Source organism: Archocentrus centrarchus, chromosome 6 (assembly GCF_007364275.1).
Source record: "Archocentrus centrarchus isolate MPI-CPG fArcCen1 chromosome 6, fArcCen1, whole genome shotgun sequence".
NCBI lineage: Eukaryota > Metazoa > Chordata > Actinopteri > Cichliformes > Cichlidae > Archocentrus > Archocentrus centrarchus.
In genome coordinates, this window is record NC_044351.1 from 30,766,165 (window position 1) to 30,785,400 (window position 19,236).

A 19,236-nucleotide genomic window follows, 5' to 3' on the forward strand; every position below is an offset into this window, starting at 1 on the left:
TTACATGATTTGTGGAAAGAAAAAAAAAATGGATTACCAAAACCAGATCATTTTTATCTGGATTACACCTTTTGAACAATCAGGCTCTGACAATCCAGATCAACTAGTTAAATTACAGGCATGTCTTAAAGACATAAAGACATGGATAAACTCTAATTTCCTGCTTCTATATTCAGGTTATTTGTACTCGGTCCCTAAAAATCTTAGAAACATGGTGTCTAAACACATACTTTAGATGGCATTAACTTGGCCTCCAGTAATACTGTGAAGAATTTTGGAATCATTTTGATCAGATTTAAACAAATATGTAGAATTTCCTTCATTCATTTGCACAATATCTCTAAAATTAGAAACATTCTGTTTCAGCGTGATGCTGAAAAGCTAGTTCATGCAATTATTACTTCTAGGCTGAATTATTGTAATTCATTATTCCGACAGACAAAATTTTAACTAATCAGGCCCAGTGATATCTTGAAGACGTTGTCATACTTCATTATCCTAGCAGAGAACTTGCTCTACGACTGCAGGCTTACTTGTGGTTCCTAGAGTTTTCAAAAGTAAAATGGGAGGCAGAGTCTTCAGCTTTCAGGTCCGTCTACTACCAGGGGCTCCCATGATGCCCCTCCCTGAGCCTGGTTCTCAGAGATTTCTTCCTTTTAAAAGGGAGTTTTTCCTTCTTGCTGTTGCCAAGTGCTTGTTCATACGGGGTCATCTGATTGTTGGCGTTTCTTTCTAGTATTGTAGGCTCTTTACCTTACATTATGCCTTTACTTTGAGGCAACTGTGGTTGTGAATTGGCACTATATAAATAAAACTTGAATTTAATTCTTGCTTCAGATTCTCAGATTTTACTTTGTGTGTCTACGTGCAGCTACCTAGACAGCCTAGATCGGATTGGTGCGGCAGACTACCAGCCCACAGAGCAGGACATCCTGAGGACCCGAGTGAAGACCACAGGCATCGTTGAGACACACTTTACCTTCAAAAACCTTCATTTCAGGTCAGTATTAATTTGTGAAAGTAGCAGTTGCAGGGCCCGATTTGTTCTGTTTTCCTTTACTGTCACTACTGCCTGTTACTGAATTTCTGCTGCTCTATCCAAGCATACAGTTGGAACTCTGGTCTGTAATTAATGAGATTAAATGCTTTAAACAAGTGTCTATATTTATGATTCCCTTCCTTTTAAATGAGCTCTGATTCAATTAGAACAAGGAGCTGTGGGAACGATGACAGAGAGGGGAGGCATTATGGGATGGTAGAAGGATAGGAAAGAGAAAAAGGAAGGGAGGAGTCTTGTTCTGACTTCTAATTTAATCCCTCATTTTTCCGCCCTACTTGTGTGGATGTGCACAGGTATAAACACACATTAACAGAAGATAGCAGAGGGGTTAATAAAGTGTAGACATCAATTATTTTTCTGGATGGATGCGCACCACATTTGGCAACTAATGCATGTTTTGCTTTTCCTCCTACTAGTCTTTTGCTTTGGTTATCATGCTGATAATGTTAGTTCTGCTGAATGATGCTTTCCTCTGTCACTCTTACTGTTGTGTAGGAGTTGTACTGTGTGTGCTTTGTTGAAGAAGCCTAAATATTGTCAGCTCAATTGCTATTACTAGCAGTCAGGCAGTGTGTGGGAGGCTACAGTGTTCCTGTACTGGGTGTAACCCATAAACCTACCTACCATTATACTCATCACACATGACTGGCTTCATCTCACTTTGGATTAAGACCTTTAAGGTGGTTGTTATGGTCCAAAATTGCACCCGAGAATATGGTAATTTGCAACTCATGGAAACATCCGTTGAATTACTCTGAATAGAAAATGCTCCTGTATTCTTCATTCATATACATACAACTGATGGAATTCCTGTCCAGATAACATACAACCTGCTTGTTGAGCTAGCTTGACAGTTTCAGCTCTAGTGTAGTTCTCAGAAAATCAGACCTGTCAGAAATTACCACATTGTGTAGTTGATCCAGCAAACTGTAGATTCAGAGGAGCGATAAGAGAAGTACAACAGAAATTCTCTGAAGCTCCATTTCAAGCATCTCTTACTATGATAAACCCCTGATAAGATTTAAGTCACTTTCAACTACTTAGTGTCAGGCTAACACCCTGATCATCCTCCATTTTGCACATCTTTCTATACACAACACACACACACACATACAAGTAGGTACAGTATGCATATACAGAGACACTGTCCTCTCTCGTGCAGAAGAAAACTTAATAAAAACCTTCTGACAGCAAGAATAAGGGCTCCTTTGGTCATTGTCTTTATCTGAAAAACATGAAGAGGTGAAAATAAGAGTCATGCGTGGTCGCAGATTCTCTCTAAGCCAGGTTTACATTATCAATGATATCCAAAATAAAAGATATGAGACCATTATAATGTCAGTATAAGATGGGCTAAGAAAATGGCGAAGGTAACGTACAACAAACTGACTCATAAACAGCCAGATTAGGCTGCACCTCATAATGCGTTTCTTTAGACAACAATAATTTCCCATCCCTCCCTTAGAGAAGAAAAGAAGGAAATAAAGGAGTGTGAAAAGGACTCTGCAGGTTGGCTAATAAAACATGAAGTTGTTGATATCAGATCACCTCAGGAAAGAAGAAAGAGTGAGGCTGGAGATCTTATACATGAAAGAAAGAGTGTCTTGTTGTTGGATATATGATCCAACAGAAATCCATAAAACAAGCCAAGTTTATATTGGAATCTCTATTTATTATATACATGTATCATGAAGCTACCTTACTCACCAAGTCTCTGTTTTGCCGCTGCAGTTCAGACACGTAGGAAGAATTCTTAAATTGAATTAGGCTTCAAAATTAGCTTCAAATTGAATCAGCTTCCAATTTGACTTGGATGAATTTAATTTATATCTTATATTATATTATATACAAAAGTAATAATTTACTGTATAAATTATATTTGTGTTAAAAAAATTTGCTCTTGTTTTGTCATGTCTGTCTCTTCCGTACATCAGGCTGTTTGACGTGGGAGGCCAGAGGTCAGAGAGGAAGAAGTGGATTCACTGTTTTGAGGATGTCACAGCCATTATTTTCTGTGTGGCACTCAGTGGATATGACCAGGTGCTGCACGAGGACGAGACCACGGTAAGAACACATGCTCGCAGCTGTATGCTCGCTCTGTCTCGCTCTTTCTCAGTGTGCCTTATCGCTCTGTCACTGGTGTTTCTCTCTGAGTGTCCAAATAACCCATTTATAGCATCAGGGCTGTATTCCAGTGAATCCTGCACTCTTTTATACAGTCTGGATTTGGGGGAACATGGGTTATAGTCATTTGAATACATTTTGGCACGCACTACACAGCAGCAAGTATAAAGATAGATTCTATCCATGTCACTTAAATAGAAAGTACATGTAAGCTGACATAAAGAAAGAGATCTGTGTAAAAGCTTGAGACAAGGATGGATAAATGTCTAACTAAATTAAGGCATGGAAGTCTTGAAGTGTTTATATATATATATATATATATATATACCTAATGCATTCATTTTAGGGCATGGTAAGCAATACTAGGTGCAAACCCACAGACAGACTTTATGGTTTCCCACACTTTATTAAAATTAACTTCTATGGAAATAGCCTCTGGGTCTGTATTGGTTCCTGTTGCTGAACTCAGTAATTGTATTTGTAAGAAAACTGAAGGCCACATTCAAAATATTTTTCGGACCTGTTTAACAAAAGTCATAATTCCTACGCAAGGGTACATGCAGCTTCTCTGTGTGCTATTTTTCTCCATGCAAATCATTCTTCCATGAAACAGATACTGCAAACAAATTCACCTGAATCAAACAAATGACCTGCATACTGTACACAAGAATTTCCTCACACTGTGTTGTTTTAAAGATTAGGTATATTGACTGTAGTTTCTGGGATAGTTTAATAGGTGAAGAAATCTTGAGAAATTTACGCTTGTTTTTTGAGTATTTTAAAGAGCGCCGAGGCATCACAAATGCAGAGAAGAAAAAAGTCATTTGGTTACAGTTACAACAGAGTAGCCCCAAACCCGCAGTGCTGTAATGATGGCTCCATGTAACCTAAAACAAATAAGCTGATTTGAATGCACGGTGCTCACTGCTGTTTATATGCCTAAAGCATATCCTTGGAGAATTCCAGGATGGCAAAATGTGTTCAGGTGTGCCTCTATTTATGCAGCTGTCATCAAGTTTCCCTCTGAGTTGGGAGCACCAGATGACTGTCACTTGAGAAGAGGAAATATTCATCATAAAACCTGCTCAAAAACAGCTGCAATGTTTGCCTCTTTTCTAAGTGCATTTAATTAGAGTGTGGTGTTTTCTGTGCCTCCATACCAATAACAGTATAGTTGTAAACAGTCATAGCCAGAGGCTTTCTGTTTGGGGGTCATCCATACGTCTGTACAAATGTACATAGTGTTGCATTTTCCAGCAGGACAAATCCCAGTCGGCCACTGCAATCAGCAGGTGGATCGCTAACAAAATCCTTAGTTTTTTACCAGCTCTGTCTGTCTTTTTCCAGCTTTCTCCGTGTGCTTGTCATTCAGCGTGCATGACAGTGTGCTTCTGTAGATACAGTATACAGTCAACCACCAGGCGAGATGTGGCAACTGTAAAGCCCAAGTCAGAACTACAAGGACAAATCCAGGAATGCATTAAGCATCGCTGATCTGTTCAAACCACATTAGGGGCAGGTGTGTTTTTTTTTTGTTTTGTGAGATAATTATGAAAATTATATGATTCTTGTTATTATTATTATAATTGAACAGGTAACATTAAGCGTAGGAGTTATAATTACCAAGCAAATAACCAAATAGTTTTCGGTGCGCTCCCACATCGTCTGTCAGTTTTACTATTATGTGCATCCACGGCATCTGATTCCAAAATTACAAGCACTGTGCACAGTAAGAATATTACGCAGTCAGATAGTAAAGATAACACCCTCCCAGTAATGGGAGTGATAAAGTAATACATACTGCATATCTATCCCTTCTGGGTAGTTCATCAAAGTCGCTGATAGGCCATGAATTTAATTAGAATGGCAACATTTTCCATTATACTAATCCTTCCTGGACAGGACATTTTTCTTTTCCCTATCAAACCAAGATCATGCATATGGAATCCTTCCTGTATTGTTTATTGACCTGCTTTGAAGGTTATTTCATGCTACATAACATCATATCCTGTGTCTGCGTTTAACAGTGTTTAACAGTCCTAATGGCGATTCAGTGAATGACACAAGTTTTCCCAGGTGAACTCCTAGAATACTGGAGATTCCTGAAGTCATGTGATCGCAAGCTTATGCTACTTAGTAGAAGAAATAGAGCGCCTACAGTTCATAGAAGGCCATTTTTACATTTAGCATCTATTATGTTTAAATGACAGAAAATGCTCATTATTACTATGTTCATGTCAAGGTTTTCTACAACTTCAAGTGTTGTTAAAACATTTTAATACCACATAAAATACAATACTTACATGCTTAAGAAGGATGCCCACAAGCACAGGTAAAACTACACTTGGAGGATTAGTGTAGCTGCTGCGATAGCTCTGCCCCGACTCGTTGATTAAAAAAGGCAGCAAGAGTCAGTGTGGAAGTACTTTGTGTTGTTATCTTGAAATACAGATTAGGATTTTTATTAAAACAGCTGGCAAAAAAGCTGTGAAGTCAACTATGTTCCATAGGCTAAAAGGTTTGCAGTGGCAAATAAAAGATAAAATAATGTAACTAAAGTTAAACCTCATAGTAACATTAATAAGTGTTTGTGTGCTATCAACAAAATATAAAGTTTACACTTGGTGCTGTAGCTAGCAGCATGTGACTGAAAGTGAACAAAAAAGAGTCGAATGGCCTCCTTCATTCACGGTTCACTGTCACGATCCAAACAGCCTACAATCACCCACACATATAATATTCATAACTCTTCTGTTTAACACAAAGCAACGTATGTGTTATAACGTCAAACATGTTTAAGCTGGTGCTTTGTTTTACATTTTTTTTGTGGAAAACAGAGTGAAAGATTCTTAAAGCTTTTCATCACTTGCAGATATGCTGCCATTGGTAGAGAATGCAACATTTCACAGTCCCAGTGTATCGATTTGCAGGATCATTTGTTTCTGTGTTTTGTGGGTTGTCTTCATTTCAGAGGACAGAACAGAGGTAGAAGAACCACTCAGCTGTTCAATGCTAAAGTTTTTTCACTATTTAAAAAAGCATCCAAGAGGAATAAACACAGGCCACACCACACTTTATACTTTTGCTTTGTTGTGCCATTGTGTCTATTTAAGAAGCTCCTGCATTGTGTTTTTCTGTGTTTTTTCCTTATCTCATTTCTGCTGGAACACTTACAAACACACACATATCCCTACCCCTTTGACAAGACAACTGCTCTATGCCTGCCTGAACACTTTCTTTTTTGCACTTGGCTTGTGTGTGTGTGTGTGTGTGTGTGTGTGTGTGTGTGTGTGTGTGTGTGTGTGTGTGTGTGTGTGTGTGTGTGTGTGTGTGTGTGTGTGTGTGTGTGTTGGATAGAAGATTATTTTGTAAAAAGGAAGTGGGACGTGGGTGGGTGGGTCCCTTGCATTTTCTGTTCCTGCTCTAAGCTCCGCCCTGCAGCATCTTTGGCTACTTCCACTCCTCCTGTCACTGTCGCCATCGACTGTCTTCTCTAACCAATCAGCAGTCAGATCTTCCACAGAAGCTCCACCCACAGACAGGTATGAAACCTCCCTGATAGGTATATACACGCTCCAAGAGTTGAAAGCAGCACCTCTTTGTACCTGTGATCCACTGAATCAGAAAAGTGTTGTGTGGCTTCCTCCTCTGTTCTCATTGTTAGCTTTTCTAAAGTTCCTCTCTCTTCTTGCGTTCCTAAATTGCTACAGTTCTATTTTTCCCTAATCTGACTGATTGATGGGCCATATCAGCTAGCTTTCTTCCCCTGTCCTGAACTAAGCAGTAAAGGATTCCAGCTGGAGGGAAACTGCTTTCAACTCCTTCTGTGAATAAATTTCAATGTAGTATGAATAGATTTCTTTTGTTATTTTGTACAAACACTGACAAGTAATACAACCTTTATTTTTGTAAACAGCAAACAGAACAATGGATACTAATTAGTAATTTATGAAGCACTTTTGCTTTCTGACCAACTGGAAGATAAATATAGTTACATTTCTTACCTCAGAAAACATTTGCAAAGCTTTTAGTTTCAGAGTGCAGTATTAACTTGAGCTTCCTCCTCCTCCTCCTCCTCTTCCTCCTCCTCCCCTCGTCCGCCGGCTTCCCTGGTGCACTGCTGCCTTTACAATTCATTACCTCCACAAACTGTTACTGCAGCTTTTTCCTTAAATACATGCTGCTAGGCCATGCACTACAAACAGTGCCGTTACCGTCTCTTTAAAATGTCACTCTGCAGGGCCCATAGTGGTTGAAAACTCTGCAGGGTGCCTGTGGTTAGTTATTCAGTGTAATATAATACATCTAGAGCAGAGAGTTGTGTGCAGCTAACTGGCTAAAAGAGCATGGCTTTGTTTAATTCACTGGCAGCAAACAAGCTTACTAATAATTTCCATTACTGATATGTTGATACACCAAAAAGTATTTGTCCATTTACAAGAGGAACTTCCCAGGATTTCTGTTCTGTTCAGTTTCTGTTTTCCTTTTTCTTTTTTGTTAGATTTAATTCCTCTTTCTGTTCAGATTGTGTGCATGTGATCTGGGTGTTCCTAATTTTTGCTTTGTGTGTGCATATAAGTAAATACTGTCTAGTTGATTCTTTTCTGTTCGTGTTTCCCTGTATGGTTATTACAGTGTGTGTCTGTGAGGTTTAACTCATGCTGATCTTTCTCCTACAGAACCGCATGCACGAGTCTCTGAAGCTGTTTGACTCCATCTGTAACAACAAATGGTTTAATGAGACTTCCATCATCCTCTTCCTGAACAAGAAGGACCTGTTTGAAACCAAGATCAGCAAGTCACCACTGTCCATCTGCTTCCCCGAATACGCTGGTACATACAGCACTTCATAAGTGAAATTTCATAAAGCATATTTATATTACGGAAAGATTAATTTTAGGCCTCATACTAAGCATTTTATCTAAAGTCAGCTGATTAGTCGGCCTAGCATGACTCATAATCTGGCCAGAGCTTTGAGTCGATCTCAGTGTTGTATGGATAAACTTAAATATTACATAAAATCTTATGTGCACTCGTTTTCTCCAACAGTTCATTTTAACAAAAATTTACCACCACCCAAAAGAAAAAATCCTGCTGAAGCTTCTTGTTGCACTGCCAGGTGCAATCAATACCCCAGATGCAGCAGATATTCAAATAACTGCACCATCAAAAGTTACAGCACTGTTCCTGCTTGACATCAGGGCTGCAGGCTGCTGTTTAAGAATCATTATTTCCCAGCTAGATGTCACTTGGTGTCTCTCCCAATATGACTCAATATGGTTCCTCACAGCATTTGTCAAGTTGGATCACGCTGGAATGTGAAATGCTTTTCCTTTTCAATTATATCGCTAATGATCTCAGAAATATGTTTGCTATAAGTGTGGCTACAGCATTTGTACCGCCGACGGTTTGAATTACGACTGGGAGGGTGGGGGGGGGTGATGTTTGTCGTCTCATTTCTTTTCTTTAAACAGCGGATGATTCACGGTTTCAGTAGATTTTTTTCAAAATGTCACTACCAGATGCTACTATTAAGTGTAATACACTCACCCATATTTATAATTAGGCTGAGCAGCATTAAAGCAGAAACATCTGCAAACTTCTTCAGCTGCTCCAGCTGTTTGCTATTCTTGAAATGAGTCTGATATCTGCGGACAGCTGCTATGTAGCTATCTAGTGTCAGCTACCCAGACTAAACAAAGTTTGACTTCCCTTTCATAACTGCATTACTATATAAAAGTCTGCATTTAGTCCATCCCTCTGTCACCACAGTTCAGCTGCACCTGTATTAGAACTGTTGGTGTGGTTAATGATTTAAGACAGCTAATTCAGCAAGCTGTCATTCACTGAAGTTACTTTTTCATTAAAACAAAATCACAAAATTTAGATTTTCACTATGTAGAGATTTCAGACATACAGCAAAAACACATTAAAATTATTTTTAAAAAGTTATATATTTAGTTCTCTTAAGTTTTTTGGTCAAATTTGTGCTTATGTCTTACGTCCAAGAAAGCAATAAATCAAGCAAGCTAAATTCTGAACCGTAATCATGTCGATGTGTGTGAAAGTATGAAAGTTGTACATGAGGTTTAATAGAGAGGAGGACAAACTGACAAGAAAGGAGATAAGACTATTAAAAGGCAGAGCGAATAGGCTCAGACTCCCAAACAAACCAAGGATGAGAGTCAAAGAGGTAAAAACTGTGAAGCGGTGAATGAAATCGGGGTGTTGGTGGGAGCACAAGAAGAGCTCCAATGAGAGAGAGAGAGAGAGACGAGAAAACGAGAGACAAGACAACACAAGGGGGGGAACAACAATAAGCGACGATGCCAGAGACAGAGAGAGAGCAAGAGTGTGAAAAAATTAGAACAACACAGACAAAGCAAGATGGTGGGAAAGCAAGAGAACGAGCCAGAAAGACTGTGAGAAAGTGAGAATTAGAATTCCAATCTTGTTTCCCCCCCTCTTCTTCTCCTCTCTTCATCCCTCAGCATGGCCAGACTTTGTGCCTATTCTGATGAAGCTGCCGCTGAAGCAGAGAGACAAACCACGGTGCCGCTAATGGCTGAGAGCCAGATAGATGTTAGCGGCACTTGGAGCAACATTTACTCCAATCACTGAGATCTGACTCATTCTAAAAGCACTGTACTAATTTATTGCTCGAATACATGCCAAATGCTTGCGTAAAGACAGAACTAACCAACAGCTGATAATGCTCTCGAACTAAAAGGGTTCACAGTACATTGATCAGTGCTGGTAAATTGATCAATACACAGTACAAATAATGGCTGCATCATTTTTGGCTTTAGGGCTTCATATCTGTCACATTCTGAAGTCTGTAATATATTAGTAATGTTCAGAAAGTTGCAGCCTGCACCAGCAATAAGAAGATATGTTACTTTCCATCACAGAGCATTTATCTGTCTAAAATCACCTTTCCATCTTGTCTGAGAAAGTGATCCATGTGTCATATTTACTGAAGACTGGCTAGCAGTAAGCACAGCTACAGAGCACACCTCAGCAGAATGTGTGCTGAGCTAGAAAGTCAAAGGTTATGTTTTCAGAAAATATTGCTGATGTGGAAAATGGAGGGCAGCCCACAGATATAAAGGTTCAGATGACAACTGCTTTTAAGCCTGCATCCTAACTCCCTCTATATGTCATCTGTGTGTGTGTGTGTGTGTGTGTGTGTGTGTGTGTGTGTGTGTGTGTGTGTGTGTGTGTGTGTGTGTGTGTGTGTGTGTGTGTGTGTGTGTGTGTGTTTCTCCTCAGGTCCAAATACTTACCTAGAGGGAATAGGCTACATTAAGTCTCAATATGAAACCAAGAACAAGTCACCCAGCAAAGAAGTCTACTCCCACGTGACCTGCGCTACAGACACCAACAACATCCAGTTTGTCTTTGATGCTGTCACTGACGTCATCATAGCAACTAACCTGCGTGGCTGTGGCCTGTACTGATGATGATGCTGTTAAACTTTGGCCAATGGATGATGGGTGTTTGACTTGTATGTGAGAGACCCAGTCAAATGTTGGATCTGGGCTGTGTTCATAATGTCGTCATACCAATTTCTTACATGGCTGGCCAATGGTCATGGTTGGTTGGTTGGTTGGTTGGTTGGTTGGTTAAGACCTCGTATCCTTTCCTATGCATTCCTAAATAAGAACCATCTTTTAATTGTACCTTCATTCAAATCTGTTGGTATGCTGCAGAGATTTTGCACAATACCTGCAGCTGATGCTCCAGTAATGACAGACTTATGTATTCAAATTGAGCTGAATGCAGGACAGTGTACTGAATCACTCTTCTGTCAGGTGTATTTGCTTTTTTTCTTTTCATTTTAGTTTGTGTATTTATACTTTTGTGTCTTGAATTTGTGCCTTAGTTTTACCAAAAGTCAGTGCAAAGTTCATGGAAATAGTCGTAATAGGGGTCAGGTTTAGCTAACACAAAGCTAAAATTAAAACTGCCTTAATTACATGCTTGAGATTTCAAATACTAAGTATTAATTTCAGAGTTACTAAGTTAATTAAAACTGAATTCATCATGAAATATTTTCAGAGTAGTAGAGTTTTGCGGGATTCAATTGATTGATTTCACAGCAGAGTTGTCCCTGCTAAGGCCATGTGACTGGCCGATTAGTAAAAATAGGGGAATAGTAACAACAACACACTAACAACTTCACATTTGTCAGCTACACAGCTACGCATGTGGTGCAACAAGAGATTCACATCATGAACTGTTGATGCGAGGCAGGATGGATGCATGCATTCATGTTGCTTCTGCCAAATTCTGACTCTACCGCCTGAATGTTGCAGCAGACATTGAGGCATCAGACCGGGCAACATTTTTCCAGTCTTCTGTTCTAATTTTGGTGAGCCCATGTGAATTGTAGCCTCGGTTTCCTTCAATTTTGCTGACATCAGCGGCACCCGGAGTAGCACCCTTCTGCTGGTTCGGCGTGTTGTGCGTTCAGAGATGCTCTTCAACCTACTTTGGTTGTAATGAGTGAATACTTGAGTGACTGTTGCCTTCCTATCAGCTCAAAGCTATCCGGCCATTCTCCTCTCACCTCTGCCATCAACAAAGCGTTTTCTCCTGGAGAACTGTAGCTCACTGATATTTCTCATTATACAACAACTGCAGATTAATTATACTTTGCATGTGGACCCTCAAATTAGCACAATCACACCAAACCTGAGGAAGCAGGGAAATCATCAGCCAGTCATGATGCTAAATGTATTCAGACCAAAGATAAAGTCAGTTATAAAACATTGGTGAGTACTATTCTGCTTTTCTGCAGACTGCAGACAAACACTGGGGCAAACAGAGTGAATTAATGAGCCAGTTGTGATTTTGTTTTTCTCATTTTTCTGCATTAAAATCCCCTCTAAATAGAATCACATCATTCTAAACATTCAGGCTTTAAAAAACATAGCATGTCTTAAGAATTTCACATAAAATCTTACTGCTGTAGCCTTTCATCTATTTATTTGAAGGTTACATATTTTTGGTCCTTGTAAGTATTGGTAAACCTCATAATATTTTTGTTTCTCCTTTAACCTAATTTTATAGTTTATATTGATTCATGAAAAGGATGTTATTGCTTGAGCAATGCTGCTGTCATCCCCGCAGATGTCATTTCTGGTCAGGGGCTCATCTTGCTTCTTGCATGGGAACACTATAAAATCACTTAAAACAAAGAGCCACGGAAGCTTGTGCTGACTCCAGACAGTTTCCAAGATAATGCTTCAGCGGAAGCATCGATTTTAAGGGGCACCGGGGCTGCAAACATTCTGTCAGGCTGCACTGTGCAATATCCCTGTTGTCCACCACTCCGCCTTAATAAGCCAGAGGTGAGCTTTGAAAGATTACCGACTGATGAGTACATCTGGTCCTCTGGGACAAGAATGCAGACTCTGTGACTATTATCATATTATCATATGATGCTTTCCTTTTTGCTGATTGAGTTGTTAGATGTCTCACAGCTTTTAAAAAATTGAGGTTTTGTGTATATTGCACAGCTAAGATGAATAGAAAAGTGATGGGTGCAGTTCAGACTGGAGCCTGGGAGAGATTTGTACAATACTAGAGATGTATCATTAGTTTCTCTGTGCTCTGTATAGCCAGCAGTTGACACCATCATATAGAAAGTGTCTGTGGGACTGGGTGGAACTGACTAAGCTGAGTGTGCTTGTAACTCGCAGCGCTCTGTGGCAAACAGAGTTAGAGTCATCTTTATTTATTTATGAGATGGGCATTTTTGCTTTATTCCACATTCAAGCACAAGGTGTGCTCCCTCTGCTTTTTTTTTTTTAGAACAGGTAGCTGTCATCATCAGCCCATTCTTCCACATCTGTGCCAAATTTCTTAATTAGAGACAGAGAGCTCCCTAAGGCTGTTGATCAGCCCGCCTTGTGTGTCTGTACTGATGTGTGTTTTGTGTGTGCATGTTTTCAGATTATATATAATTACCTACGTGTGTCTGTTGATAGTACAGAAAAGGTCACTGTGCGTGTGCGTGCACGCATGTGCGTGCTTGCGTATGTGTGTTTCTACGCGCTCTCTGACTTGTGTGTTGTGTAAGAGACAACATCAGCCCATGGGTGCTGTGGTGGAGTCAGCATCTGTGGATTAATTACCCAGAGGGCACCTATCTACCCTTTCAGCACAGACAAGTCCTAGACACACACACGCAGACACACGCGCTGAAGAAACAAACACACTCATGGGACTTCAAAATGTCACAACACCTTAGCTGCCTGTGCCAAATAATACCACCGTTTCCAACCAAAGAGACTCAGATGGGGGTTTTATTGCCAAACAAGCTGCTGCAGCGACTGCTGAAGGCATTTAATCATCGTCTCCTCCGACTTATCTGTTACATGTCGTGAAAGGAAAATTATCTTTCTGCATTCTGTGCGACTGTTTACTTTTCGCTCTCCTGACTGGTTACACTGTGCATAAAGCGTCCCTCCTTTTGTAATACTTTTGCAGGCAAAAAAAGCATGGCATTTAATGTCGACATGCTGAAACCAGTCAACAAATCTGTGCTTAATCCTGTTGGTCAAAAAATAAAAGCTGTTCTATATATATGCAGATCTGTGCTTCAAGCCAAAATAACAAACTGTTCTTCAAACCTTACGCAACAGTTGAATCATCATCCACAGAGTTAAAATATGATCCTGCCCGGTCTATGCAGTGCAGAGGTTAGTACCCTAAAACTCCTTACATCAATTATTTTTCACTGTGCTTATGCCTGTGATACGCCTAGTAGCATAACTGTTTGTCTACACAGAAAGCAATTCAGTTCTCCATCTCTCATGCATCTGATGCAACAGATACACTTCTGTTTAATCACTCCAGCTGTGGCATAAGTCTGGATCCACCCTGTGTTGGTGTTCTGCAGCGGTGCTTCTCATGCTACACCTCCTGGCAGCCATAAGCAACCAGTCCGGTGAAAGTTTCATCCACATTAAGTCAGTGAGCTCCAATTAACACACAGATGAAAGGAAATCCTTACATTTGTGTTGCCTTCAGGGTGACAATGACAGCACAGTGTTTGAGCTTTGTCTTCCAACTGATTTCATGCTTGTGTTAACCTCGGGCATCACACAGAACTAAGTGAATTCACGCTTCTGCTGTTTTCCAGTGGCATACAAAAGTGGTTAGAGCGATAGCCGATGCATTTAGGAATTTGCCCCTAAATCTATTCACAATATGCATCACTTGAATTTAACTGCATTTTTGCACATCTTTGTCTTTTGTGACAAATCTGTAGCAAAAGATGAAGATATAGTGCAGATAGCTTGCTGATAGTTTATGCAGAAATTTCCACGTCATAATTTACTGAAGTTGAGCTAAAACTGGCAGATTTTTTTAAAACTGGAAGCATTTCACTAGAGACTATAAGTTAAGGTGTACATAATGAGAAAAAAAAGATAGAAGCCAGCTCATTGCATAATTAAAAGTGCAAAACTAAACCGCCTTTTTTTTTTTATTGGAGGTGAACAGCTTAAGTGCTCTTGCTTCTGCTTCACCTGCAGTGTTTAGAACTGTCTCGTTGTTTTGTGACATGGAACAGGCCCACAAAATGAGAAATGTGTCGTCCTTCACGTTGTCATTATTTTTTAGACCTCTTTGTTTTTGCGGCAGTGAAGCAATTAGTGGTTTACAAGGTGAAGATAGGAATGTTGTGCATATGTGTGGTGTGTGTGTCCTTTACACAACCTGTCACCACTCATGATGAGTTACCAATGAATCCCAAGAAACAGGAAAATTATATTAGCAGGCAAGGTCAAGAGGATGAGAGGAGGGCGAGTACGTAGCAAACAGTCAATGTCCTGCTTGCGTCCCAGCGGTAAATACTGAATTCCTACAGGCTGCACTGAAGGACAGATTTGTGGGTAATTTAGGCGGGGTTTGTTTGCTTTGTTGTGCTGTGTGGATAACACAATCAGTAGCCTATTCAAAGCTGGGGACAGCAGCCTGGCTGCTTTTCTGGGCAGCAGGTGGTGTCACAAAAGAAATGTTAGCACCTTTTGCCATGTCATTGCCTGAGCAGCATAAAAAGCTGTTGAAATGTCACAGTGGCAGCCAAATGAAGAACTATTCCAAACGTCAGTATCAAATCTTTCCTATGTTGGATTTAAATGAGCTCCTGTGGTGTGTTTTTGCTGACTTATTTATACTGCACTTCAGATTTAGAAACAGAGCTTTGCTTGTAAATGGTTTTGAGTCATCTTTTAACATTCACTCCCTGCTAAACCTTGCCAAGTGATGAGAGGGAGGTCCCTGCTCTGCTGCTGAACCGGAGAGCTGGGGGGGGGGGGGGGGGGGGGTCATCACATGACTGTAATGAACCTTAATAAAATTAGGCAGAAGGCAGAGTTTATACTGCCACACATAAATGTCCTTGTACTCACCATTCTTTCACTACTTTAACCTCCCAATTTCCATTCAACCAACATGATTAATGTATGTTAGCACCAACCAACACTTTCCGTACTGTACAAGTCACCCACATCCACATCTACAAAGCTGTTATTGGCATGTGTGTGTGAGTCTGTGTGAGAGTGTGTGTCTGTGCGCGTGTGTGAATGCTGCATTTTATCGATCACTGTATGTAAAATGCATCTGCTGTAACTCCCTCACTATTGTGGTAATTTATTGAATGTTGTATTTATACATAAGGCAATGATAATAAAGCATCACATGAGTAACTTGATGTGGGTGATTATTTTTTCTCTCTCTCTCTGTGTGTGTGTGTGTGTGTGTGTGTGTGTGTGCGTGCGTGCGTGCGTGCGTGCGTGCATTTGGAGAAGAGTTTAATCTAAATGTTTAAACAGCAGTGTAACTGTGAAATCCTTCCTTCCTCTTTGTTCTCTCCTAACCATTTTACAGATGTTTTAATTGGAAAAAGAGAAATGTGTCTCTTACTGTTTAAAAATGAGAAGTTCTCCATGCTCAGTTGGTTGTAACATGTAACTTTTGCCTTCTTTTCATTTGCTTTTCTTCTCTCTTCCTATCATATGTTTCCTCACCCTCCTGTTTTGTTTTAATCCCGCTGCTTTCACCTGCTCCCCTAATGCCCACTAATTTTCTCTCTTCGTTTTTCTTTCGTGTCTCATTATTTCGCCGTCTTTTTCACCCTCCCCCCTCTTCCTTCTCCCTGCTGCAGAATCGCATGCATGAGTCTTTGATGCTGTTTGACTCCATCTGCAACAACAAGTTCTTCATCGACACCTCCATCATCCTTTTTCTCAACAAGAAGGATTTGTTCGCAGAGAAGATCAAGAAGTCTCCGCTCAGCATCTGCTTCCCGGAATACACAGGTACCAAAAAAATCCTTTTTTTTTTTTGCAGCGGTGGAGCAGCAGTGAGATCACTGAAAGCTGAGGAAGAGGGAGATCAAACAGAAATATTAGCATAAAATGACAGTTACATAAAACTCAAAAATTTATAGTTCCTGCTTTTTAAAGCAGTGTTTTGCCATTTTGTGGGTATAAACTATTTTGTTTTCTTAAATTAAGAGTGCATACAAGGCAAAACACACAGCCTGGTTCTGTTCAAAGGTCATGAAATGTACATATCGGATGTAGGACCTCTTATCTGTCTTTTATTGGCACAAAAACCAACTTTCAACTGGTTCCAGCTTTTTGGGGGTGATACCAAGGCATTCCCAAGTTAACCAAGAAGCACATCTGCTCAGCGGGACAAGCCCAAATCACCTCACCTAAAAGGTTCCCAGGAAGCGCTCTTGCCAGATGCTCAGACCATCTCAATTGGCTCCTTTCAAGCAAAGATGCAGCAACTCTACTTTGAGCACCTTCTGAAGTAGCGCCTCACCCTATCTCTAAAGCTGAGCACAGGCGCCAGTGGGAGGAGGCCCATATCTGCTGCTTGTATCCGCAATGTTATTCTTTCAGTCACTACCTAGCTATAGCTATAGGTAAAGATAGGAACATAGATTAGCCAGCAGCTTCAGAGGCAGGCTCGGCTCTGTCGTCACCAGAAAACATACTGGCACAGCATTCGCATCACAGCAGACGTCACATCTGTCTGTCATCTCTCCAGTCTATCCTGACTCATGAACCAGATCCTGAGATAACTGAAAATACCTGAGAAGCATAGCCCCTGACTTGGAGATGCTAGTGATGATTCATGATTATAGTAATTTTGACTGAAGAAAAAAGAACAAGGAATACTTCATTGAATTGGTATCTTTGGACAGATCCAGCCTAGTTATTTCCCCCTGTTTCCAATCTTTATGTTAAGTTAACCTGACCCCAAGTGGGAGCTCCAAATTTGTCAGTGAGACCTGAGATCAAGTTTCTTAGCTTGATCTCAGTTAAGAAAGCTGAGACCATCACAAATATCAATATTCTGAAAGAGCTTAATTTTGAGATTTTGTTGAACAAAATAATTTGGAAATCTGCGTGAAAACCAGCGTAAAGGTGCTGAAAATAGGCTGATACTATATGAGACATTTTAAAGAGGGAATATAAAAGTATGAATGACTACCATCTGTCCTGTGTTAAGTGTAATTCCCAGAAATTAAATGCTTTCTACAACCCTTCCTGAGTTTCTGGATACTGATTAACGACTGCTTGATAGAGTACATTCGGTCTGCCTCTAGAGGAGGACCGGCCCTGACATTTACTGTCTCAGACTTGTAAACCATTCTAGGCACTTTAAATCAAAGTTGCTGTTTACAGTTAGCAGCAGCGATGGCCAACCAAATGTTTAAAGAACTGCATAAGCTCAGTTTGAAAAGAGAGATATACTGTTTAAAAGGAACACAGGGAAGGAGCAGAGGAAAGTCTGATAAACAGAGGTGTGAAAGAGAAGGAGAATAGGAAGTGGCAGAGAGAGACTGCTGACCCAGAACCTGTAAGGGGAGAAAGAAGTTTACAGATTTCTTCATGTTGGGGTGAGAGTCAGACGAGGTTGTGGCAGAGAAAAGGAAGGGACTACTTATAAGAGAGCAGCAGACAGTCATGCTTGGTCAGCCATGATAAGAGATTAGACTACAAGTGAGAGCTGCCTCCTGCCCTCTCTAAACTCTTTTCCGGTCTCGAAGTTGATCCTTTCCATTCCTGCCGCTCATACTTTACTCATGTTTTGATAACTTTCTTGACAATCTCAGTAGGTCTGTCTTCTATCTATTTCTCCTCCATCCTCCCTCTGCTTCCCAACAGAAGCAGAGGGCATTATCAGCCATGAATATTCTTTAGTCTAAAGATCTGTACTGACTTTGCCTAGTATAAGGAATAAAAATAACTCAATCTGCAAAACAGTGATGCTGAAAATATTAAAAAATTTACTAGAATGTATATTATAATTATTGCATCAGATATGCGGCTAATTTGGTTAAAGATATGTCAAATAAATGGGATTAATTATACGGATGTGATCAATCTAGAGAGTTGAGAAACTTGCAGCGTCTTCATCTGTGTGTGGAAAACCAGACCAATTAGCCCACATTTAGCACTGCTAGTGCTTCTGTGTTACAAGAATAACTATTTTTACTTATTAATTGGGACTTTTATGTAGCGATGACAGCTATGTTGCGCTCTACCTGCTAAGTTCATATGAAGCTAAAGATATCACATCACCTAAATTGACCCTGTTGACAGCTCTCAGCTTCCACTTCAGCTGCTGAGCTGACATCAGCTAACATAATAATTTCACTGCCTGGCAGGACACGCTGCTACTTTTCTCTGAAGTCTGAACTCATTAAAACAGTTACCTTCAAATATTGACGCGTGATGCCTTGTGAAGTGTAACGTAAACTGTCGGTTCAGAGCAGCACAGAAGACGCCGTGGAGTCAGCTAACACTGGAGGTGTGCGCTGTGCGCACAAACAGATATCAAATTTCAAAGCTAGCTGACAATCTGAATCAGCGGGCTTTAATAGTCTCTTGTCATGCCAGCTGTGAGTCGCACTATGTTATGTTAAAAGCATAATTAGCGATACAGTTGAGCCCCAGAACAGCATTGTCTTAATTCTGTTAATTAAAGTGAGGGTAAGTAATAACCTCACGTGCAGT

General features: G+C 40.2%; 1 protein-coding gene across 3 annotated transcripts in view; it reads left to right on the forward strand.

Moving 5' to 3' along the window:
• Nucleotides 1-19,236, forward strand: part of gnao1a (guanine nucleotide binding protein (G protein), alpha activating activity polypeptide O, a) — a 92,321-nt gene that overhangs the window by 68,978 nt on the left and 4,107 nt on the right. For 2 of the 3 annotated variants that reach the window (XM_030732029.1, XM_030732028.1), the window contains exons 5-7: nt 872-1,000; nt 2,995-3,124; nt 16,365-16,518. In XM_030732029.1, the coding sequence (XP_030587889.1) occupies nt 872-1,000; nt 2,995-3,124; nt 16,365-16,518 (413 nt within the window). Of the gene's footprint in view, nt 1-871; nt 1,001-2,994; nt 3,125-7,863; nt 8,018-10,456; nt 15,510-16,364; nt 16,519-19,236 lie in introns of those variants that run through there. The other variant, XM_030732030.1, reaches the window with a different exon arrangement.